This window comes from Narcine bancroftii, chromosome 3, assembly GCF_036971445.1.
Source record: "Narcine bancroftii isolate sNarBan1 chromosome 3, sNarBan1.hap1, whole genome shotgun sequence".
NCBI classification, from domain to species: Eukaryota; Metazoa; Chordata; class Chondrichthyes; order Torpediniformes; family Narcinidae; genus Narcine; species Narcine bancroftii.
The window spans coordinates 351,560,508-351,585,661 of NC_091471.1; the positions used below are offsets into that span (position 1 = coordinate 351,560,508).

Below are 25,154 nucleotides of genomic sequence, written 5' to 3' on the forward strand. Positions count from 1 at the left end.
TTCCGGTAGGAACCTTTCATTATGATCTGTCGTGAATGGTTCTGGCCGGAATAGTGGGCAATTATTTTTCTCCCATTGTTGCTGTTCGACCCGCTGAGTACCTCCAGTAGATTTTATTTTGCTAGTTTTATTGTTATGACCACTATCTCCTAAATGTGCCTCTAAGGAAACGGTGCACTTGACCACTTCTTGCCCCAGACCACATCTGCAAGGCCTCCTTCCTAGTTGAGACCGTGGGTTCCTAAATAACCTCCACTCTCAGGGCAAAGTGGGAAAACTCAGTATTTCTTCGCACAGCAAGACTCCCACCATGTCCAGAAACTAGTTTATTATCACAAATACTTTACAAGAGCCCGACCACATTGCGCCGAACACAACAGGGTTTCTGTCTCCTCTCCTAGTTTCACAATAATCTATTCGGTCGGGTTTAGTATTGTACACACATCCTTACAGTGACACATTTTGGAGGAGGGAAAGCCACAGGAAATACAACCAATGAGACATTGAGGTTTTGCCCAATATATCAATCAATGAGAACGCCGATCCACAGCCCCCGGTTTAATGAGTTTTGGACATCCCCAAATCATTGAACTTCATCTCAAGAATTGTTGTACAAATATACCGTATATTGTCCGTTCCACTGCATACACGTCCAGGTTAATTTCCTTAATGGAGGACTAGGTAGATTAAGGAAATGTTGATGGGAAGTTAATGGCATGGAAGGCATCCCCTTCGATAGCCATGACAGAAGTAATCCCATTCCACGCGCAGGTTCCGGGGCTGACAGGGTTAAATGATGGAATGGAAAATTGGCTGGGTGAAATGGTTTCCGACGGACTTTCCCATCACTGCAGCGTTTCAGAATTAAATCTGAAAAATTCGCAGGCAGTTCAACAGTCGTTGACCTTGATATTCCAGCTGAATGAGATACAAGAGAGAATATTAATGTTATAAATGTTAATTCCATGAGTTTATCACCAATTACACAGACAGCGCATCTTTTGTTCTCCGAGTGGGATTTTTCAGGCAGACACGGGGAAGCCCGTGTACCTTGTGCGTTTTTCGTTTTGCAACATGTGCTTACAATCCAAGACTCAGATTGAAGGCACGCCTTACACTTTGTCTGTAGTCGTGTCCTGTGGTCTGTCATTTCAACGAGACGGAAAGTGAAATAAGTCGGGGTGGTGAAGGGACGGGGTGCAACCCTGGCGGCCTCAAACTGGCGTTGTTCGCCTGTTCATCGTGTTCATGCCAAATCCCTCTTTCTCCTTCTGTAAGCAGTTGTGCACCTGGAGAAAGGTCTCCTCCTGATCCGGAAGGTAGGCGGCTCCAACCGGTGGCTTATTGGCTTCTCTCGAAAGGGTGTACATGGAGATCTCGCTCAGAGGCACTACGGTGCTCACCACCTTCATGTTCCCGCCAGCGCAGATTTCCCGAGCCGGGGAGGGTTCTTCGGACCGGGAGCCAGACCTGGATCGCCTCCGCTGTCTGTACCTGTAGTTGGACATCCTGGCATAGGGAGAGGAGGATGTCTTCAGATATTCTCCATGTGACTTGCTCCTTGCCGCCTTGTTCTTGTCGATGTAGATGCTTACGGCTAAGACTCCTGCCATTTCTGCCACGATGAACGATAAAGCCCCGAAATAGAAAGACCATCCGTAGGAATACAAGCTCTTTTTGTCATCGTCGTTCTTATCCCAGGGGTCTCCGGTGTTACTTGATATGTACACAATGATCCCGATAATGTTACTCAACCCTAAAGTAAATAGGGAAAGGTCAGTCTCAGAAGTGCACCGAACCAGTTTCTCCTTACTAACTAAATAGAACATAAAAACACTGCAGATACTGGCCATCTGAAATAACAGAAAATGATGGAAACAGCAGATCAAACAGCAACTGTGAAAAGAATAGATTTTGATGATGGGAGTTGGATGAGAAATGGTAAATTAGTTTATCTTTCTATAGATGCTGATTAGGCTAAGTATTTCCAGCATTTTCTATTTTGGTACCAACCATTGAGAATTTCTCCTTATTTAGCACCAAGGCTGCTCTCCCTCTATAGAAGTAGACCAGACTAGGTGTGGCCATACATTTTCCACAGGCTATACTGCTGCAATTATGATTGGATTATTTTGCACCCATATCAAGTAGCTATCTTCCCCTTATTATTATAGGGAAGTTGTGAGATCTGCTTAGAAAATAATAAACTGCTGAAAAAACTCAGAATGTCAAGCAGCATCTGTGGGTGGATGACATTTAGGGGTGAAACTTGTTGACCATCCCTTTTCCTCCACAGATACTACTTGACCCATTGAGTTCCTCCAGATCTCAGCATCTGCATTCTCTTGAACTTCTTTGTTGTGATGGTGTCAAGTTTAAATAGTCTTGATTTTACAATCAAAATAACCTTTTGGAATTCCAATGGTGACACACTCCTTGCTAACTTCATTAAGATGAGCAAAATCATATTTTCACCAGTACAGTGCCTGTACATGATTTGTGGCCCTTTTTAAATTTAACATTCATCACTATATATTTGGGAGTATATATGTGAGGCATTGAATGTGACAAAACATGTACTCCCTCTGGCAACTATCAAGGTGATCTTAACTCTGAGCATACCATAACTATGAACCAAATATTTAGGTTTACAGCTCTTTGGGACTGATAGCATCTTCTGCGGAGTGGGAATGGGGCATTTTTGCCCACCTTCCCTCCCTTGCTTGCTGCCCCACCCCCACCAGATGCAACAGTTAGAACCTAGTCTAGCAGGACTGGCCGGCTGGTCAGTGAGGCCTGTTGGTGGCTGCTCTTCTTATGTCTGTCCACTCTCTCCCATCGCAGCTACTTTTCCTCTCTCCAACATCACTTTTGTTTATTTCTAGGAACAGTTCAGGTTAAAAACAGTTCTCAAGAACAGAACCCTAGGTAATTCCTCAATGATAATCATGCTGGTACATGTAAATGATTTCAGCATGTTTTCTGTGTTCTACTGCGATGTGGTTTTAGAGTAGGCGAGGATGAATGAATAACCTGGTTGTCTGTATGAGAGAGAGAGAGAGTACCATTCTGCAGAGTAACTGTGGAACTATGTGTTACAGTCAGCATTATATTTGTATGTGTGTTAGCATTGTCTGTGGGTCTGCAGAGTGAATATTTAGTGTCTGTACAAGAGTGAATATATGAGGAATGAGTGTTTCAAAGTGAGGGGTCATCATTTAATAGGAATGAATCAGAGAATGTGAATAGTGACTGAGGAATGTATATGAGACAATGAAAAGTAAGCATGCATGAGAGTGAGTGGTATGACTGGCAGAAGGATATGTATGTGTGATTGTGAGGACTGGGTATGTGTGTGAGGATAAATGTAGGGTAAGGACACTGGCATCATTAAGGGTTGCAGATTGTACCAGATGTCAAGATCAGAGGGGGTAACACCAAAAGGACCGTCTATAAAATTTTTGTGCAGTGGTTTGGCAGAAATTTCTTTTTTTAAAATAAAAATATCCCTATAGTTATTTATAACATCAAAAACATTTTTCGTAAGTTTAGCTTACATGTATCAATATACCTACAAGGCTAGAACTCCATGCTTATTTACTTCTTGAGCCTTCTAATGCACTCCAGTCAGATCTGTCATTATTACCCAATTACAATACAATGACGTTTCGAATCACATGGTTTCATCTGCACGCACTACAAGCACACACTATTGTTTTCGTTGCTGCTGGTGTTATTATAGTCGTTGCTTTTGTTAAATTTTCTGGTGTTTTAGCTTTAGTGTTGTGGTAATTAGTATTTGTGAACCTATATTGATAACCTTTTTGAGAATTAAAGTAATTAAAGGAAAAGGAGAAAAATAAAAAAAAAAGGCTTCTGCTCAGTTACTAATGTAATTCAATTTAGAAAGATTTTACAAAACAATTTTGTTGTAATATTCATATGATATTGTAATTTAAAATTGTAATTTTAATTCTGCTAGTTGTTTATCTCAGTACTATTGCCATTGAGGTCATGGTTGTGTGTGGGGGGGGGGAACACCATAAGTTACCAGGAGAGAAGGGGGGGTGGTGGTGAGGTGACGCCACGAGTTACCGCACTGGGTGACACCAACCCTAGTGACACCACTGGGTAAGGACTAGGTGAATGAGAGAGAACTAAACATGTGAGAATGAGACAATATGAATGATGCAGGAGTATTTTTTTGTCACCTGTGCCGAGGTGCAGTGAGAAAGTTTGTTTTACATACAGACCAGCTAGACATCCCATACATAGTATACCAAGTAAAATAAAGTACTGAAGTACAGAGTTACAGGAGAGATCAGTTGATGGAGGCAACATTATTCAAGTGCGAGGTTCATTCAGAGTCTAATAATAAAAGCTGTCCTTGAATCTGGTGGTGTGTGATTTCACACATGAATCTTCTTGCTAATAGGATGAGGGAGAATAGACCATGGCAGAGGTGAAATGAGTATTTTAATATATTATTTGCTTTTCCAAGGATGGACTCAATTCGATAGTGGGGGGGGGGTTGGTTTGTCTGAGCTGCATTGACAATCCTTTGCAATTTCTTGTGGACTAGGGCAGAACAGTTATTAGAACATAAAGCAGTACAGTACAAGAACAAGCTTTTTGGCCTACATATCTGCGCTGAACATGTTGTCCAAGTTAAATAAAACTACTGCTCATGATACATTTCCCCTGTATACCCAGCATATTTATATATCTATCTGTATCCTCAGAATTTGTCTACCATGAGGGACTATATCAATGCCTTACTAAAATCCACGTAAACAATATCCACTGCCTTACTCTGGTCAATCACTTTTTATTATGCCCTCTCGAAACTCAGATTTGTAAGACATCACCTGCCTCACACAAAACTATGCTGACTGTTCTTAATCTGACCCTACCTTTCCAAATGTGTGTAAAATATGGGACAGTACTCATACCACACAGTGATGCATATGACAGGATGTTTTTAGGATGAGTGCATATAAAAGTGAGACTGGAAAGGTAAAGAAAGAGTGGTGGGGTTGGTACTCACCCGCTGCTACGAATAAAATGCCAGCACTAAGGATGATGTTGGTTTTGCTGTTGTACAACTTGCCAACTCCAACACACAACCCAGCCAAGAGCAGTAATATGGCACTCAGGATGGGAAATAAGCTGGAAGCACGGACAATCCCTAAGAAAGAAACCAATAATTTGTTTGTTATTTCTTTCAAATCCATTATTTACTTGTAGATCCAGGAAACTTAAATGATCAATTGATAAACTATGCATGTATAGAACAAATATGGGAACTGAAGTGAAATGTCTCTTTGAAATTCCACAGCCTGAATTTTAAGTGTTGAAGGTGATATGTTAAAATCAAAATCAATAGGAATATTTTGTTAGATCATCAATCAATGCCTAGCAAATTGAGGGAGTTGAGTCCCATAGGCTTTGATGTTTCTGGATGAGAAAGGAAGTGGCTGTTTGTAAATGATCCAGGCCCCCCCACCCCTCCACCAACCCCACCCAATAACTTTACTAGATTCTGAACATGTATGGGTATTGGCAAATACAACATTATGTCCTTGATCAAACAAGAAAAAAAATCTGCCTGCATTTCTCTACCTGGTGTTTTGTAGAAAGTGAGGTTCAGAATGTGGGTACATCAATAGAGGTATTGGATTCAAGAGATAGTAGGGATAATTACATTGGAGTGCTTAGCTAAAAAAATAAGAAAGGCAAACATAGGTCTTGTCCGAGTTAGAGTGGAAGATGAACCGGTGATTCAAGCATCACAAAATCAGCACAAAGTACACCATTTGGCAAGTGTATCCATGCCATTCAATGATGGATCTGTGAATTATTCTGCTTCCTTCCTCCTCCTCCTCTCTCAATCCAGTATCCATCCAATTCTCATTTAAAAGTTTCCATTGCAATTGCTTCCATAATTGTTTTGTGTGAATCAGTGCGGATCATGGTCTGAGGATTGGGTGAACATGTAATTATTTGGGAAACAAAGCACATTTTCATATATTCTAGATTCAAATTCATTTCTGCAAATTTTTAACTTCAGTGCAAAAAAGTACATCTACATTTCCCCCATATGGAACTTTATATACTTACTTAAAAGGTATTCTGAACCCTCCTGGTCATAATCATCATCTTCAGGGAAGTAATTGATTCTGAAGCAGTTTCCTTTTTGAAAACCTGAAACAATGGAAATTTTTAAAAAAAACAGTACTTGAATCGCTATCTCCCCCGTCCAATGAAACCACCAGATAGGGCAACATTCATTTTACCAAGTTTTGAAGTATGATCAATAGCTCTTGAAATATTATACATATTTTACATATGATGCATCTGATAGTGTACAGTTGTGTAATAAATTACAGATCTCAGTGCTAATGGTTCAGAATTTATACATTCCAAAAATATAATAGATTCTGTTATTGCTTTATTGAAGAATATTAAATGTGTGATGAACTGTTATAAAACAATTGTAAGTAGAACAATTATAAGTAGAATGATAACAAGGGGAAAAAAAAATTGGATGTCTCTGAATTTGGTTCTGTATTTAAATGAAAATCTGTTTCAAATTACATTATAACAAAAGGATGTCAATTTAAACTATCAGAAATAAATTTAGAAGGGATATCAAAATATTTTCCTGCATATGAAAGTGTTTAGAATGTAGATTAGACTTTGAGGTAAATTAGTAAAGACAAACGGCCATTATTTGCAAGAGTGGACTACAGAGAAATATAGTGTGGGAGTTCTAGGGATGGGATACCTTACAAAGCTAGAAACACAATAGTCTACCTGAAATTAACAGTAAAATAAGATTATAATTTATACACTCCACTTTCCATCCAGCAGGTAGATAGGCTAGTTAACTGCTGTATCAATGCAGAAAGCATACAACTGGGAATGAAACATATGCCTGAAAGTAGATATATATAATTCCTTGGATGTGCAATTTCAAAATACAGTCACTGACCTTGTCCACTCATTAATTCATTGAGATCTTGAGGTGCAGCATCCAGGTCCCTTGGGGTTTGACTCCTGGTATTGACTTTAAAGGCTTTTTTTCCCCTCCCACTGCCTTCTACATATGTCCATCATGAATGCATAGAGATACAACATGGAAATGGGCCCATTGGCCCACAGAATCCATCAACCACCCATTTACACCAATCACTTATTCTACTTTTTTATTCTGCTCAAATTCTCATCAACACCTTCCAGATTCTACCACTTATTTACAGATTAAGGTAATTTACAATATCTAATCAACCTATTAAAGATCAATTCTTTGGGAGAAAATGTAAGCGACCAGAGGAATTCCATGGAGTCACAGGGAGATCATGCACACTTCACACAGTCACTACCCAATGTCAGAAATAAATCTGTGTCTCTGGCACAATGAGGCAATATCTCTATTACCTGCACTTGGCCCCACCCTATACAAGAATCTCTCTCATTTTCCACTGAGAAAGTGCATCATCAGAAAACCATGGAGTACATTGTCTTAGCTCGACAGTGTGGTGAGACTGGTAATTAGGAGTGGTATATGGGATAGAATGCAAAGCAGAAGTTTTAAAATTGTAGATGGGATGGAGAGGCATTGGTTAGACTATTTACAGCAGATAATATGCTTGGTGGGAAAAAGAAGCAGTGCCCCACATGGTTTTTGCTTCCGTTTAATTGTCCACATTTCTAAATTTTGGGTAATCCTGGCAGCTAGTCACTGCTAAATATATATCTTTGGAGAGTAGGATATCTGTACACTGTTGGATACATAACTATTTATGTTATGTCTACTTATGATGAAAAGGTTTTATTTTTAAATTTGTTTCAGGAGTATCCATCACTTTGCTGAACTATACCAGCAGTTTGATATTTTCTAATATCATATGTTTCAACCTTGTAAGTAAATTCTAATTATCTATTATCAGACAGATACAAATCTTGATCTGTTTAGTAACATCTATCTCTCTGTGAACCCTTGTGCCCCTCTCTGCCTTTTGAGAGAATCTGGTATTTAACCTAAAGTTAAATTAAAATATTTATGGTTAATCAAAAATATTAAGCAGCATTTCCTCAAATCATCACACTGACTATGTAATTGAATATGGATCTTCTGGTACTGAAATAAAAATAGAAAATGCAGAAAATACTCAGCAGGTCAAACAGGATCTGTGGAGAGAAATAAGTAGAATTTAGTGTTTTTGAGGAGCGTGAAATTTTACATACTGAGAGTGGTGGGTGTGCAGAACGAGTTATCAGAGGAAATGTAAAAGTGGGTACATTACAACTTGAGAGTTGAGAGATTTATAGAAGAAAGATCCAAACTGCTGAGGCCAAGATCAATGGTGTTTAAGGCTGGAGGTGATGTCACAAAAAGGCTCATTTCAATTTCCACCATCTGCAGTTTTTTAATGCTCTAAGCTTTGTAGTGCCAGATGTAACTATAGAATTGGAGCATTCAAGAGCTGTTGGGTTGCAGTTGTTAATCCAACTGGTCTTATTAAAATATTACTGTAAATAACTGAGAATTAAAGGTAAAGGTTGAAATTCTTTGACTTTTGTCTACCATAAGGCAGACAGAGTCACCACTTTGTCCCGTGTCCCTCACAGAAACCTACAGCACCCAGTTTTCCTAAGCGTTCTCCCCTCCAAGTACTGACAGGCCTGAGCCTGCTCATCTTCTGAGATCAGACAATCTCAGGCATATTCAGGCTATTGAAAGCTATAGCTGTGATACTATCCATAACCAGTAATACTACTACCCTCCCCTCCTTTTCTACCTCTTATCCTATTCCTTTTGAAACACTGCATCAGCCAATCCTGGCCTTCCCCAAGCCAAGTTTTAGAATCAGCCACAATATTGTAGTTCCACATACTGATCCATGCTCTGTTCATCCCTTTTATTACTAATTCTCAGTTATATTGAGAGAATGCTGCAATTTCAGAGATGCTGGATTGGTAAATGTCTTTTCTTCTAAGGGGATCCAGGGAAGGTTCCAAAATGTCCTGGTGAATAATTATCCCTCATCTTTAAAATAGAAAATTCTGCAAATATCCAGCAACTGAAGATAGATGGGCATATTTTGCGAGATCAACAGTTAACTTTTTGAATTATGGAATTGCAGAAACATAAGATGTCATGTGTGTTCTCTTAACTGCTGAGTATTTCTAGCATTTTCTGTTTTATTTCAGATTTATAGCATCAGAATTTTTTCACAAAAATTAATTTATCTGGCATTTATCTCTTGCTGTTTGTGGGGGCTTCTGTGAAACCTGGCAGTCGCCTGTTTCATTACCTGATAGTAAGCTTTGTGTCTTTAAATGCCATGAAAATTACTGTAGAAACATGGGATCTGTAAATTTGTTTTGCAACTGAGTAATTAAAGCCACAATAGTTCTCACCAATAGAAAATTTAGCAGGGTTACCTCAATGGAGAGGGTACAGAGTTATGAGGCAAAATTATACTGTCACTTTAGAGAGTAATTACTTAGAACAACAAATTTGTCAATCTCCCTTCCTTGAGACCCAGGCAGACTGGAGTCATATATGTATGTGCACATTTCAGATAGTTTATCCACAGGTAAAAAGAAACAGCTGTTCCCACAGAAAATCCTGTACTTCATCACGTCACCTTTCAAAGACATTCAAAATAAACTGCTCCAGGTGTAGAACTGATTCCAAATGGGGTCAAGCAAAGCATCATCATAAAAATGTTCTTTAGTGAATACAGAATGAACAGCAGCTCAGCCAATACCCTACAGAGGATAAAGAATTCACATGTTATGTAACACGGCAACACAGGGAGTTCAGGACAAGTCGATTTTAGGTTTGGTCTCAGCCACAACATTGAATCCAGCTCTGCCAGGAGACAAAGTGGCATGGCTTTGATGTCCTTGTCTCTCTGTACTTGGGCACTGCACCATTTCAAATATTTTGTTGTGGATTATTACAACTCTGACATCTCCACTCATTGTGGTCTATTGTTGTTTTTCTTGCTCTACATCACCTTTGTTGACCTCACCAAAGCCTTCGACACCGTGAGCAGGAAAGGGCTTTGGCAAATACTAGAGCGCATCGGATGTCCCCCAAAGTTCCTCAACATGATTATCCAACTGCACGAAAACCAACAAGGTCGGGTCAGATACAGCAATGAGCTCTCTGAACCCTTCTCCATTAACAATGGCGTGAAGCAAGGCTGTGTTCTCGCACCAACCCTCTTTTCAATCTTCTTCAGCATGATGCTGAACCAAGCCATGAAAGACCCCAACAATGAAAACGCTGTTTACATCCAGTACCGCACGGATGGCAGTCTCTTCAATCTGAGGCGCCTGCAAGCTCACACCAAGACACAAGAGAAACTTGTCCGTGAACTACTCTTTGCAGATGATGCCGCTTTAGTTGCCCATTCAGAGCCAGCTCTTCAGCGCTTGACGTCCTGCTTTGCGGAAACTGCCAAAATGTTTGGCCTGGAAGTCAGCCTGAAGAAAACTGAGGTCCTCCATCAGCCAGCTCCCCACCATGACTACCAGCCCCCCCACATCTCCATCGGGCACACAAAACTCAAAACGGTCAACCAGTTTACCTATCTCGGCTGCACCATTTCATCAGATGCAAGGATCGACAATGAGATAGACAACAGACTCGCCAAGGCAAATAGCGCCTTTGGAAGACTACACAAAAGAGTCTGGAAAAACAACCAACTGAAAAACCTCACAAAGATAAGCGTATACAGAGCCGTTGTCATACCCACACTCCTGTTCGGCTCCGAATCATGGGTCCTCTACCGGCACCACCTACGGCTCCTAGAACGCTTCCACCAGCGTTGTCTCCGCTCCATCCTCAACATCCATTGGAGCGCTCACACCCCTAACGTCGAGGTACTCGAGATGGCAGAGGTCGACAGCATCGAGTCCACGCTGCTGAAGATCCAGCTGCGCTGGATGGGTCACGTCTCCAGAATGGAGGACCATCGCCTTCCCAAGATCGTATTATATGGCGAGCTCTCCACTGGCCACCGTGACAGAGGTGCACCAAAGAAAAGGTACAAGGACTGCCTAAAGAAATCTCTTGGTGCCTGCCACATTGACCACCGCCAGTGGGCTGATAACGCCTCAAACCGTGCATCTTGGCGCCTCACAGTTTGGCGGGCAGCAGCCTCCTTTGAAGAAGACCGCAGAGCCCACCTCACTGACAAAAGGCAAAGGAGGAAAAACCCAACACCCAACCCCAACCAACCAATTTTCCCTTGCAACCGCTGCAATCGTGTCTGCCTGTCCCGCATCGGACTGGTCAGCCACAAACGAGCCTGCAGCTGACGTGGACTTTTTACCCCCTCCATAAATCTTCGTCCGCGAAGCCAAGCCAAAGAAGAAAAGATATGAATTGTTTCTTCTGAGGATATCTAAAGGTTATTCTGTATTTGATCGTTGAAGGCCAGGGGCTGTTTCATTTAGCTCTTGTGAAACTCACTTTCCTGACATATACCAAAACTGTTCATTCATGTGTTTGTGCAGCTCTTTGGTGGAGCTCCCAATTAATCCCAACTGCTCATTGCAGAGCTCTGTCAATTTCGTACTTTAAGTATTAAACCAATTTTCATATCAATGTTACAATTCAATCTATTTCAAAGTTCTTTTTTGCATAGAAACTATTACATACAGAAATGCACAAAATTTGTTTTATTTTCTCTGTGAAGGGACACAGAGGTGTACCCACATTCTGAACCTTCAGTGCTCCTATCAAGAAGAGAAAGCGAAGCAAAAAGAAAGTCCCCTCAGAGACATTGAGAGTCCATAGATCCCAATATCTCCTCCATTGCCACTGTTTCCTGTTCTCCCATAACCTCAGAGCTGCATAGCTGTCTGTTCCAAGAGTGTATCTGAGGTCCAGACGTCCAAGTCCCTCTCCTCAGCCCATCCTATTAGTAGATTTTTAGTCTAATTACAATTGGCTCTTGTGAAAAATTGTATCTTTTTTTAAATTTATTTTTCAGGATGTGAGTTGTGCTAAGTGAACTTAGCACTATCCATTGTTGACAGAGTAGTCAGCCATGTTTTTGAACCACAGTAGTCCTGATGGAGCTATTACTATAATTCTGTTACACAGTGAGTATTGTGAATTGGGCCAGCAGTGATAAGTCTGGCTATGTATCTCTAAATCAAGATAATACATGACTTAGAGGAGAACATTGTCTTTGTCCTTCTTGGTGTTAGAGATTGTGAATTTGAAATGTGCCGTAACAGTAAGCAAGGTAAGTAACTGTTGCAATCTAGAGAAGACACAAACAGTGCACCAAACAAATGCAGCTGGTGGAAGGTTTAAACATGCCCGGTCTTTGGTGGAGGTGTATTAAGTCAAGCAGGGTAATCTGTTTTGGATCATGTTAAACTTGCTGTGCATGTGAAGCTGAACTAATTCAGGCAAGAAGTAGGTATTGCACATCTGACTTGTACCTTGTAGATGAAGTTTCAGAAATGAGTCACTCACTGTTGGATACCTAGCTTCTTATCTCCTCTTGAAGGCATTGTATTTATATGGCTGGTGCAATCTGCTGATGGTGGGAGACTCAGTGGTGAGATAGGCATTGAATAGCAGGACCTGTTTGTTAAACTTGTGGTTTTCTGACACTTTAGTGGTGCAAATGTTACCAGCTACTTATCACTCCATTCCTCATTGTGGTATAGGTCTTGCTGTACTTGCTGAGGAGTTGTATTGGAATTGATTATCAGCAAACAAAGGAATGTTGTAGATGGAAGTAGCTGAAGATGTTTGAAGCTAAGATACTGCCCTGAGGAACAATAGCCATCTTCCTCATGCGACCCTGGTTCTTTTGGTTAATCACATTAATTCTTTGCCTTAGATTTATGGAGACAGTTTCATTTTATTTTAAATGTCTCTATCGAATTAAAGTAATCTTTCATTGGTCGAGCAAGCAAATCTTTTCTAATCTATCCACTAACTTTAATTCTTCATCTCTAATGAATCTCTGCACTCTCATCAAGGCCTTGATGTACTTCATAATGTGAGATATTCACAACTGAACAGTTTATGCCCCACCTGAATTTTTTGGTATGAAGATTTAACACAATTTTTTTGCTTTTGTAGTCAGTTCCTCTACCAATAAAATCAAGGGTCACATGCTTTTAATAGCTTTCTTAAAATTTTCCATCATATTCAAAGAATGATATATTCTCCAGATTTCTCTGTTCCTGCATCTATTTTCAAATCATAGCATTTACCTCAAACCGAAATATATCATTTTTCACATCTTCTGTTTTAATTTTATCTGCCACCCTCTTCCTATTTCACCAATCAGTCTGCTGAACTCCATTACTCATTGTGTACTACACTTAGTTAGGTGCCATTGTCAGAGCACATCAAACCAACAACGGTCCTATTGCTAACATTGGGAGCACTGCTGTGCATCTGGTGTTCTAGAAAAATCAACCACTCACCATTACTCTCTGCAGTTGAGCCTCAGTCAATTTTCTGATCACTGAGGCTAATCCCATGATTAAAAATTTTTCTAACAATGGTACTTTATTAAATACTTTGTATGATTTCAAAGGTACAACTATCCTCATCAATACTCTGTTATTTGTTCTATTCCTTATCTCTAATGTATTCCTGTCTTGAAAATGTATCACATTCTTTCATTATCTTTGAATCTAAATCCTGTAACACCCTACCTAGAAATTTTATGGCAGTAGATTCACCAGAAAGGCTGCAGTACTTCAAGAATATGGCCTCATACCATTGGGGATGGCCAATCATACCTCCCCCTGTGGAATTAATTAATGAAAAAAAAAATTTAAAACACAATCATTTGTTGTTAGGGATCAATACTACAGATTTTTCCCCCTTCAAATATTTCATTTTGGCTGCAGTAAAAAGGAAAGTAAGAATATTAGCATAAACTGATCTTGTTCATAAAAATATTCAGTGATTTAGAATTAAAGAGCCTTATAAAAGTTGGTAATTTGGCCTATTATGCTACATCAGCCTGCTGAAAGAGCTACTCTGTTAATCCCACAACCCTACTCTGGAGTTCTGTCATTGTTTCCTTTTCAAATATTTATCAATTTTTATTTTGAAAATTATTATTGGTTCCTCTTCCACTGCCCTGCCTAGTGATGCATTCCAGTTCACAACAATTCACTGATTTAAAAACATCTCATCTCCCCACAAGCTCACTTTGCTATGTTAATATGCAGCAGACCTGGCAGAAATGACAGATCACAAAAAGAAATTTATCTTTGGTGAACTGAATTGGAATATCGACACCAGGGATGAAAAAAAATCCTTCCTAATACAAACAATATTTTCTGGAGACTGGATGTGAAAATTGTGCTGTTCATTAGTCCATTGGAAATAGATTTCTATTAAATTTCTCCTAATATCATGTGATGGCAAAGTCATTTCCTTAGAAGGGACTCCACGCACCTCTCTGTTACTGGTTTCTGGATTTCCTAATGGAAAGACAACAGTCTGTCGGAGTTGATAGCAGAAAATCAAGCACTGTCACACCAAGCACAGGCACACCACAAGGCTGTGTGCTCAACCAGTTCCTGTTCACATTACTGCACTGCCATATCCAGCTCCAACAGTGTATACAAATTTGCAAATTACACAACCATATTTGGCCTCATCAGCAGCAATGATGTGTCACACTACAGAGAAAAGGTGGAAAGTCTAGTGAGAAGGTGCAAGAGTAACAACCTCAGTCTCCACGTGGACAAGACAAAGGAGATGATCGTGGTCTTCAGGAGGATCAGGAACAACCACTCTCTACTATTCATCAACAACTCCATAGAAGAGACAGCACCAAGTTCCTTGGAGTTCACTTAACTAGTGACCTGTCATGGGCATTCAACATCACCTCACTTTTCGGGAAGGCACATCAATGACTGCACTTTCTGAGAACACTGAAACGGGCAAGGCTAATGGCCACCATCATGTCAACCTTGCATTAAAGTTCTATTGAGAGCATTTTGGCCAGCTGTATCACAGTGTGGTGCAATTGGTGCAGAGAAATGGATTGGAGGTCAATCCACAAGACCATAAGAGTGGCAGAGAGGATCACTGGAGTCTCCCTTCCCCCCCCCCCCCCTCATCGATGTGATCTACTGGGATTGTTATCTGAAGAGTGGTTGCAAAATCACCCTTCCACCCTAACACAGCAACTTTCAGTTGCTCCCATTGGGAAAGACATACAGGAGTATTAGAGCCAGCACCACTAGGCTGAGGAAAGGTTTCTTCCCATGGACAGTAAGAATGCTGAATGACAAAGAAAATGCTCATACTAACCATCCAAAACTCTCATATCTATGAAACAATCTGTGGCATGGTTGGCAGAGCAGTTAGTGCAATGCCTTTACAGCGCCAATGATCGGGACCAGGGTTCAAATCCCGCGCTGTTTGTAAGGAGTTTGTACGTCCTCCCCATGTCTCCGTGGGTTTTTCCTGGGTTCTCTGGTTTCCTCCCACCTTTCGAAATGTACTGGTGTAGGTTAATTGGATCTAAATTGAGAGCATGGACTCGTGGGCCCAAAATGCTATGTTTAAATTTTAAAATCTAGAAATTTATTTATTTATGTTGTAAGGTAAAACATCATGAGATGGGAATGTGTAAGGAGTTACCCTGTACAGGGCTGTAACAAGATGTGAATGCATCCTTGTACTTACAAGATAAGAGAGACATTGATGGATTGAGAGGCAGGAAGCTAGCAGGGAAAGGATAGCAACAGTTTTAGTCATTGGACAAGTAATGATATGATGATGTTCTAAGCATGTATCCAAGGGTATAAAAAATCACCATTTTGCTGATAACGGCAGAATGCATTCTCCGACTAACATTGTTAGTCGCAAGTGTTACAATCCGGTAATAAAGAACAAAGAACCCTGATTTCGACTCAGTCTGGTGTTTGTCTCACTCATTCATGAACAAAGCAGACCTAACAATGTGTATATTTGATTACTTGTTCTGCTTATGTATTGTTTGTCTGTATGTGTGTTATGTCCAGTTGTGTGCCTGTGGCCTTTGCACCAAGGATTGGAGAACAATGTTTCGTCAGGTTGTACTTGTGTAATCAGATGATAATAAACTTGATTTGATGACTTAGCTCATGGTGACCTGCTTATAGAGTTATACTGCATAGAAGCAATCCATTCTGTCCACTTTGATCATGCTGACTATGAAGTACTTTTAAGTACTTACATATGTTAATCCCTTTTACCAACACTGGTCTGTAGCCTCTTGTGCCATGGCAATGCAAGTGCTCATCTAGCTATATCTTAAATATTTTGAGAATATTTGCCTCCACCATCCCTGATTCCAACCACGCTTTGGTGATGAAAGTTCTTCAGATCCACTTTCCTCCATGCGCTAAGCCAGTACAGTCTTCTTTTACACATCTCTGCAACGGAGAAAAGTTTCCTATTTTCTACCCGAGCTATGCCCCTCATAATTTGGTACAACTGTTGCTCCCCCTTTCCAGAGTCACCTTCTTCATGCTAGCCTGACTTCTTCATAACTGAAATGATCTCTTCCGGGCAACCTTCTGCTGACTCTTCTGTACCTTTTCTAACACAATCATGTCCTTCCTATGGTTGGAGACAAGAAATATACACAGTACTCCAGCTGTAGCTTTACTAATGTTTTATTAAGTTATATTATAACCTGCCTGCCATGTGTATTGTATATCCAGGTGAATAAAGGCAAGTATCTCATTCGTCTTTGGTATACAGTAGGCATTTCAAGTATATGCTGACAACTCCAGAAAGATGTACTGTAGTACTTTACCAGTGAGGGATTTATCATTGAGCCTAAACTCCACATTAGATCAGATTCAAGGACTGTCTCCATCTCTTCTTTACCTACTCCTTAGTTTTCTCTCTAACTCCCATAGGGATAGAAGTGGGGTGGGGGGCTGAGGGAGAGAACTAATGTAAACTGAGAAGTTGATGTTAATGCTATCCAGTTGGAAGGTGCCCAGATGGAATATGAGGTGTTGTTCCTCTAATTTATGGGTGGTGTCAGTCTGGCAGAGCATGAGACCATGGGCAGACATGTCGGCAAGTGAATGGGATGGGGAATTCAAGTGGGTGGTCACTGGGAGATCCTCGGTATTGTGGCAGACAGAGCTAAGGTGCTCAATGAAGTGATCTCCCAGTCTGCATCCAGTCTCTCTGATGTAGAGGAGACCACAACAGGAGCATCAGATGCTGCTTGATTATCCCTGCAGATTCACTAGTGAAGTGTTGCTTCACTTGGAAGGACTATTTTGGGCGCCAAATGGTGGTGAGAGAGGAGGCTTGGGTTTAAATGCAACACCTCTTGTGGACACGGGGAAGGGAGGAATGGATGAGGGAATCCTAGAGGGAGCGGTCTGTATGGAAGGCAGAGAGGGAAGGAAAGAGGAAGATGTGTCTAGTGGTTAGATCATGTTGTAGATGGTGGAAATGGCAGAGGATAATATAATGGATGTGGAAGCTGGTAGGGTGGTAGGTGAATACAAGAGGAATGCTGTCCTTGTTGCATGTAGGGGTGGAATGGACCAGGGCAGATACACAGTACTCCAGCTGTAGCTTTACTAATGTTTTAATAAGTTATATTATAACCTGCCTGCCATGTGTATTGTATATCCAGGTGAATAAAGGCAAGTATCTCATTCGTCTTTGGTATACAGTAGGCATTTCAAGTATATGCTGACAACTCCAGAAAGATGTACTGTAGTACTTTACCAGTGAGGGATTTATCATTGAGCCTAAACTCCACATTAGATCAGATTCAAGGACTGTCTCCATCTCTTCTTTACCTACTCCTTAGTTTTCTCTCTAACTCCCATAGGGATAGAAGTGGGGTGGGGGGCTGAGGGAGAGAACTAATGTAAACTGAGAAGTTGATGTTAATGCTATCCAGTTGGAAGGTGCCCAGATGGAATATGAGGTGTTGTTCCTCTAATTTATGGGTGGTGTCAGTCTGGCAGAGCATGAGACCATGGGCAGACATGTCGGCAAGTGAATGGGATGGGGAATTCAAGTGGGTGGTCACTGGGAGATCCTCGGTATTGTGGCAGACAGAGCTAAGGTGCTCAATGAAGTGATCTCCCAGTCTGCATCCAGTCTCTCTGATGTAGAGGAGACCACAACAGGAGCATCAGATGCTGCTTGATTATCCCTGCAGATTCACTAGTGAAGTGTTGCTTCACTTGGAAGGACTATTTTGGGCCCCAAATGGTGGTGAGAGAGGAGGCTTGGGTTTAAATGCAACACCTCTTGTGGACACGGGGAAGGGAGGAATGGATGAGGGAATCCTAGAGGGAGCGGTCTGTATGGAAGGCAGAGAGGGAAGGAAAGAGGAAGATGTGTCTAGTGGTTAGATCATGTTGTAGATGGTGGAAATGGCAGAGGATAATATAATGGATGTGGAAGCTGGTAGGGTGGTAGGTGAATACAAGAGGAATGCTGTCCTTGTTGCATGTAGGGGTGGAATGGACCAGGGCAGATTTGCAGGTAATGGAGGTTTTTTTGGTGAGGGCCAAGTGGATGGTAGTAAAGGGGAAGGTACTTTTTTTGAAGGAGGACATCACGGATGATCTGGTATGGAAAACCTTGTCCTAGGAGCAGATATGTCAGAGATGTAAAAATTGAGAGCAAGGAACTGAATCTGGGTGTGAGGAGGTGTAGTCAAGGTAACTGTGGGAGTGTGGATTTGTAGAAGTTGTCCCTAGAGAGTTTGTCTCTTGAGGTAGAGACAGAGATTGAGAAAAGGGAGAGTTGGATCAAGTGACTTTGAGTTTGGGGTAGAAGTTGGCAGTAAAATGGATAGTTTATAAACCATGACCAAACTCATTGATGTAGTGCAGGAAGAATTGAGGAGCCTTGCCTGTGTAGGTAGTAAGGATGACTCCACATAGCCAACAAAAAGGCTATACCTGGGCCCCATGCGGGTGTCCATGGCGACCCCTTTGAATTGGAGAAAGTGCGATGAGTCAAAGAAGAAATTATTGAGGGTGGCAGCAGTCTGCAAGATGGAGGAGGGTGGTGGTGGAGGGGGGCTGGCTGGGTATGTTATCAAGAAAGAAACAAAGGGCTTTGAGGCCTTCAGTATGTGTGCTGGAGGTATATAGTGATTGGATATCTGTGGCAAAAATGAGGCAGTAGAGTTAAGGGAACTGGAAGTCAAAGTGATGGAGGGCATGTGAAGTATCATGGATGCAGGTGGAGACACAAAACAGAGACAAGGTAAGCAGGTACCAGTTTGGTGGGGCAGGAGTTTGAGGAAACAATGGGTCTGCCTGGACAATTGGGTTTGTAGATACTGGGTAGGGGGTAAAACTGGGCAGCACAGGGTTGGGAAACAATGAAGCCATGGGAGGGAGATGACCTCCCAATTGGGTTTGTAGATACTGGGTAGGAGGTAAAACTGGGCAGCACAGGGTTGGGAAACAATGAAGCCATGGGAGGGAGATGACCTGAAGTGATGAGTTTAGAGAAAGTGTACCAGATAGTGGTTTGATGAATTTTCTGGGATCCTGTTGGAGGGGAAAATAAGAGGCGGTGTCTGAGAGTTGTTTGCCTTCTGTCAGATGGAGGTCAGTGCACCCTTGTCTGTGGGTTTAATGATAAGGTTGGGATTAGTGCTGAGAGACTGGAGGGCAAGGAATTCGGCAGAAAACACCAAAAAGTACGGATAAGACAATCTCCTAAATGTATAAATCAACAGTAAAGACGGATGATATTGGGAAAATATGAGGAAGAGAGAGAACGGCGGGAGGGCCATTCATTAAAAGTTTGTAATGGAAACGTTCACCAAGATCTTTTGGAGGTTTCTTAACCCAACGGTTAAATGCGTTAATCATTTCCCTGGTATCATTCTTGAATTGTACCTGTTTTAATGAATTTTATTTTACATTATTGTCGGTGCCTTGCCCGAAATATGGATAATAAAATATATAACACAGTTCCTAATTAATCTTACAAGGAATTCAGGGAAAACTTTTGTTCAGTGAGATAGTGGCTTAATCGTAAAGGCATAATCATAATGGGGTAAATATGAGAAACAAGATAAACATGAAGAATAAAGGAGCTGAAGGGGGCGCCGTTGGGTGAAATGAAGGGGTTGGGAGGGGAGGAGACTTGTGGATCATAATCAGCTGGATTATAAAATTCAGTGCTGTATTCCATCGAAGTATTGTGATACAATATCGGAAAACAATGTTTTATGCCCATTTAATAACATGCAAAATAAGAGCAAATTTCCTTCGGGTCCGTAATGTCATTCATGATGTGCTGATCTACTGTAATTGAATGCCCCTAACTGCAGCATCCTCCTATTTCCTTGTAATCAAAATGCTGATATCAGCCGAGAATAAATCTCAATAACTGAGCATCTGTACCCTCTGAGAAGAAAATTTCAAAGCTTTACTCCGTTCTGAATAAATGCAAATCCGTACTGCGGGCCAAACCCACGGTGGTCCCTAGTTCAAACTCCAGCCTGCAGAATCCATTGCACTATCAGAATTTTGTACTTGGAGTTCACCTCATCTCCTAAACTCAGAGCCATGCCAGTACTCTACACATCTCCTCATAGGATCACCTTGTGCCCCCCAGAAATTTTCTGACATCAGAAATCAGTCTCTCCTTAACCGCTGCACTCCCAAATCAAGTTCATATGTCCTTACTGAAGACAGTACTTCAGATTCGACCTCTTCAAAGTCCAACATAAGCTCGATATTTGTTATAAAACAAGATTCCTCCATCCGTGGAACTCGCATAATAACAGGAATGTAAATTTAGCCTGCCCAATTGTATTCAAGAATAATTGATGTGATTCTGAGTGGCGTTGTTGACATTAGAATACGAAGATGCCACCATGAAGGTTCACGTGTGCTTTCGTTGTCAGAATTCGGCCGCGGGAAGGTCCACAGTGAAGCACAATGCTCATGTATTGGAAAGTGAAACCCCATGGGCCGAGACAAACGCTTGCGACAACCGAACACATTCAGGTGGCAAAACGGGAGGAATACTTGAAGCTTTGAACAATTCCATAGCCCCGCCACCAACCTGGCTCCTTTTGAAAGCCTCACTTTTGCCATTATTCAGCTTCTCACCGGATCCGTTACGAGTAGAACCGATTGTCATACGTCCCTAGTTTGGAAATGGAATTCAAACTAAACCTACCTTTGTGTCTCCCTCGGGGGAATTAAACTCGGAGAAAGGAATAGCCTGCTTCTTCGATCTGTTTGCTAATGCCGTTTAAATCCTGCAACAACACCCACGCCGATTATTTTAACCCTTCCTCCCCTCCCCCCTCCACCGCAGGGGGAACAGACAGGTGAGTCTGAAATCTATGGTGGGCCAACCCCAGAATCCTATTCAAAGGGTTAACGGCGAAGCACAAAGCATTTTATCTTCCGCCCAAACCCTGGAGCCCTGTCTTGGCCACTTTGTAAAGGGTTCTAGATTTAACCAATAAACGTTACCTTCCACGCAACATACTCTCCAGAGACCCGAGTGGATCATTGCCCCTTTCTCCTTTTTCACTTGGTTCTCCTCGGTCGTGCTGTTAGTGCCATTGCAGATGTAAGCCCGCGAGTGCAGCCAGTAATCGGTGCCGATGGCGATGCTCATCAGGCTGAAAGCTGCGAAGGCACCCATCATGGTGAAAAGCATCTGTACTCCGGTGTCGCACCAGCCCATGGTGCATCATAATCCGGACAGCTCGCGGAGTGAGAAGGCTGCGCCCAGGGCCAGCACAGCCTATGGTAGAGGCGAGTTTTCCCGGGAATCATACTGTTTTCCACCAACTTCCATTTGCCTGGCTCCTGCACTTCCTCACCCCAGTGGGGCTACAGTCGTTGATAAATGAACCCAGCAACTTCACACTTCAATCCACTGAAGCTTTGTTCGGGATGATTAACTATCGCTTTCTGATTTGCCTCCCCCCACCCCGTGCTGTTGCCGGGAACTGGGAGAATCGAAACGGACCGGCCGACGAAGAGAGAAGAGGATTGGAATGAAAATTGAAGAGAGGCAGCATTAACCACTTCCTCCTGATCTACTCGTCACTGGATCTTGGTACGTGACCCGGTTCCGCCTGTATGCCCTAACTGGAAATCTAATCGAAATGCTCAACGTCTGACGGAGCAACACATCCAAGATGCAGGCTGTCCCGCTTCTGATTGAGAGTCTGGTGGGTATTCGGAGAGTTGTCTATATTTCCGAATCTCATACGGTGTCTAATCACCCGGTGCTGGGTGCAAGGAAAACAGCTTTTCACAACGAAGCGGGCACCGCGGAGCGCGAAGTGTGTTAAACACAGACAACATTGTCATTGCGTTGGGAAGACTCCATTGGCTTTTTGTGGCACTTCTGTTCACGTTGAGTTTGCTTTTGTTTGATTGGATCAGAAAAATAAATAGACCAATGAGCAGAGGAGCGGGAGCAAATAAAGCGCTTTCAAAGAATCGGCACAGACATGATAGACCGAATGGTCTATTGTGCAGTTTTTGATTCGAAATGAGTCCTTGTAATATCAGATGTTCCCTATCATAGACACAGGTTTGGCGACGTTGGGGAAAAAAAATTCAAGAATCGTGTCCAGGTATAAAGTCAGCACCATGGCATTGAGTAGAACTGAGGACTGCCAGAGATCCCCCTCTCCACCCAAGAAAATGTTCCAGATTATGAGCAGTGACAGATTGCCAGAGGGGAGGAATGCTGATGGTTCTATTTTCCTGATGAAAGAGGAAGGCCCCTTGGATCTTTCTACCTTTCATTAATTGGAATAATACTGCTCTTTCACCTCCTGTCCACTTTACCTTTGAGGACTCTTTTCAGATAAAGCAATTCTAAAGTGTTTTGTTTTCTAATTTATTGTACTCACCAAATAGACTTCCAAACACTGGAGAAACCAAATGCAGACTTAGCGACCACTTTCCATTCAATGTGCAAAGATGATATGAACTTTCTCCATTCTACTGCCATTTACCTCCCTGTCTTAGTACTGTGTAAAACATTTATAACACAGAAGGAAGTTGTTCAGCCCAAAATATTACTGTTATTTGAAAAAAGTTGTCCATCCATATCCTACTTTCCTGCTCTTGGACTATGGTCCATGCAGACCAGGGATTTCCAAATGCACATCTATTTACAATTTCTGTGAGCTCCAGTCTCCACCATCTTTGAGAGATAAGATTTCCTTTCTAATCCTACTGCCAAGTATTTAAATCTATGCCATATAACTTTTGATCACACAGCGAAGGGAAAATAACTCTTCCTATTTACTGTTTCAAAACCTCTCAATGTTAGCTATCTCAATAAATTAATCACTGTCTATTCAGTTCTAAAGAAAACAGCCCTGGTTTATCTCATCTTTCCTCCTAAATAACATTTTTTATTCCTGGCAACACCATTATCAATCTCCTCTACACCTTCCCCTGTGCAATGATAATGTTCCGTCAATGTGTGAGCTGAATTGTACATCATATTCAGGTTGTGGCCTAATAGTTAGTGCATACAATTCTGGATTAACCTCCCCACTTTAATGTTCTGTGTCTCATCTAATAAACGGACAGCTTCTATATGCATTTGATCACTGCTTATTCATCATTGATCATATGCTTATTGATCTGTCTTAATTCCTAAAGGATCTGTGGATAAAAATTCCAAATGACCTCTGTTCCTCCACACTTCTTGAAAACCTGCCAGTTATGCCTTGTTTCACCTCCCCAAATGTATAACCTAACCAATTTTATACAGTTCATGTGATGCTAAGAAAAGGTTGAGAACCTGGGAACCAGATAACATCCTCTCTGTACCAATGATAACATATGCCTTGAATTAGCTGCACCTCTTGTTTAGGGGCTTCATTAGTATTACAACACAAACATCTATTCTGCAATGTGAAAATTGCCCAGGTATGTCCCCTTCATAAAACAGCAAGAGCAATCAAATCCATTAATTATGACCTAATTGATCTTCTCCCAATCATCAGTGAAGTAATGGAAGTTATTATCAACCATTTTCTCAAGTGTCACTCATTCACCAATAACTTGTTTATCAATACTCATTTGAATTTTCACTGGGAAGAGATGGCTCCAGACCACTTTACGGTCTTGGCTCAAGAGCTGAATTCCAGATATCATGTTCATGATATCAAAGAAGTATTTGATTGAGAATGGCATCAAATCCCTGGTAAAACTGATGTCAGTGAACATCAAAGGGATGTTCTTTGAATGAGTGCGCATTTATTCCTCGAACAAAGGAATATCGTCATTGTTGTCAGTCAAGTGTCACAGCTACAGGATGTCTCTGCAGGACTTCTTCAGGGCAGCATCCTCAGCTCAAGAATCAGTAGTTGCTTCATCTCTGACCTTCGGAAGAAGGAATGAGTGCCCAATATTCAAATTCATTTTCAGCTCCTTATTAAATGAGGGAGCCTGCATGAAGCAAGTCCAAGATGACATTCAGACATGAACTGATAAATGGCAAGTAATATTTACAATTAAATGTACTCGGCAATGGCCATCTCTGAGAGACTGTTTAACTTTCTATCCTTTACATTATATGGCATTACCATTTCTACTTCTGATACCATCAGTATCCTGGGAGTTATCATTGACAAGAAACCTAAATGGATTCACCAAATAAATAAGACTATGTCAGAGGCACAAATCCAAGGACTTGAATGAACATTCTCCACTTGCAATTCAAACAACACACTTAATTGGCACTCTATCCACCACTCAAAGGCTGCAAGAAGTAGCATCTGAAAAATATATTGCAATTACTTGTCCAAAATACTCTTAACAGCACTTCCCATCTCACAACTTCTACCATCAAGAAGGACAAAGGTAGGAGATACACAGGAAAATCACCTTCTTCAAAGCTGATCCAACATGGAACTCTTAACAAGAACCTGTACCAGAACGACATGTTTCATAAAATTGGTGCTCCACCATCTATTCAAGAGCAGTTAGGGCAGGGCAATAAATGCAGCTGTAACACCCAGATGATGAAAATAATGCAGTATACAAAAATGCTGGAGAAACTGAGCAGGTCATGCAGCATCTATAGGAAGTAAAGGGTAGCCAACATTTCGGGTTTGAGACCTTTGTCAAGGTAC

General features: G+C 41.4%; 1 protein-coding gene and 1 long non-coding RNA gene across 2 annotated transcripts in view; one reads left to right on the plus strand and one right to left on the minus strand.

The window, feature by feature from the left end:
• Positions 1-25,154, plus strand: part of LOC138759422 (uncharacterized) — a 122,137-nt gene that overhangs the window by 45,993 nt on the left and 50,990 nt on the right. Inside the window, exon 2 of the long non-coding RNA XR_011354824.1 lies at positions 7,856-7,923. This is a non-coding gene — a long non-coding RNA (uncharacterized lncRNA). The remainder of the gene's footprint in view (positions 1-7,855; positions 7,924-25,154) is intronic.
• On the minus strand, positions 98-22,388 carry cacng4b (calcium channel, voltage-dependent, gamma subunit 4b). Its single transcript, XM_069929784.1, has 4 exons — positions 21,511-22,388; positions 6,121-6,204; positions 5,048-5,188; positions 98-1,756 (listed from the first exon to the last, which is right to left on the minus strand). Exons 1-4 carry the CDS (start codon positions 21,725-21,727, stop codon positions 1,215-1,217), a joined length of 984 nt encoding a protein of 327 aa, XP_069785885.1. The 5' UTR covers positions 21,728-22,388; the 3' UTR covers positions 98-1,214.

What these genes read in the sequence shown, in the direction of transcription:
- cacng4b (XM_069929784.1), bottom strand. Translation starts at nt 21,727, where the DNA reads ATGGGCTGGTGCGACACCGGAGTACAGATGCTTTTCACCATGATGGGT. An exon ending in GGGTTCAGAATACCTTTTAA is followed by an intron (nt 5,189 to 6,120) that starts GTAAGTATATAA and finishes TTTCTTTCTTAG; the next exon opens with GGATTGTCCGTGCTTCCAGC. An exon ending in CATTTTATTCGTAGCAGCGG is followed by an intron (nt 1,757 to 5,047) that starts GTGAGTACCAAC and finishes TATTTACTTTAG; the next exon opens with GGTTGAGTAACATTATCGGG.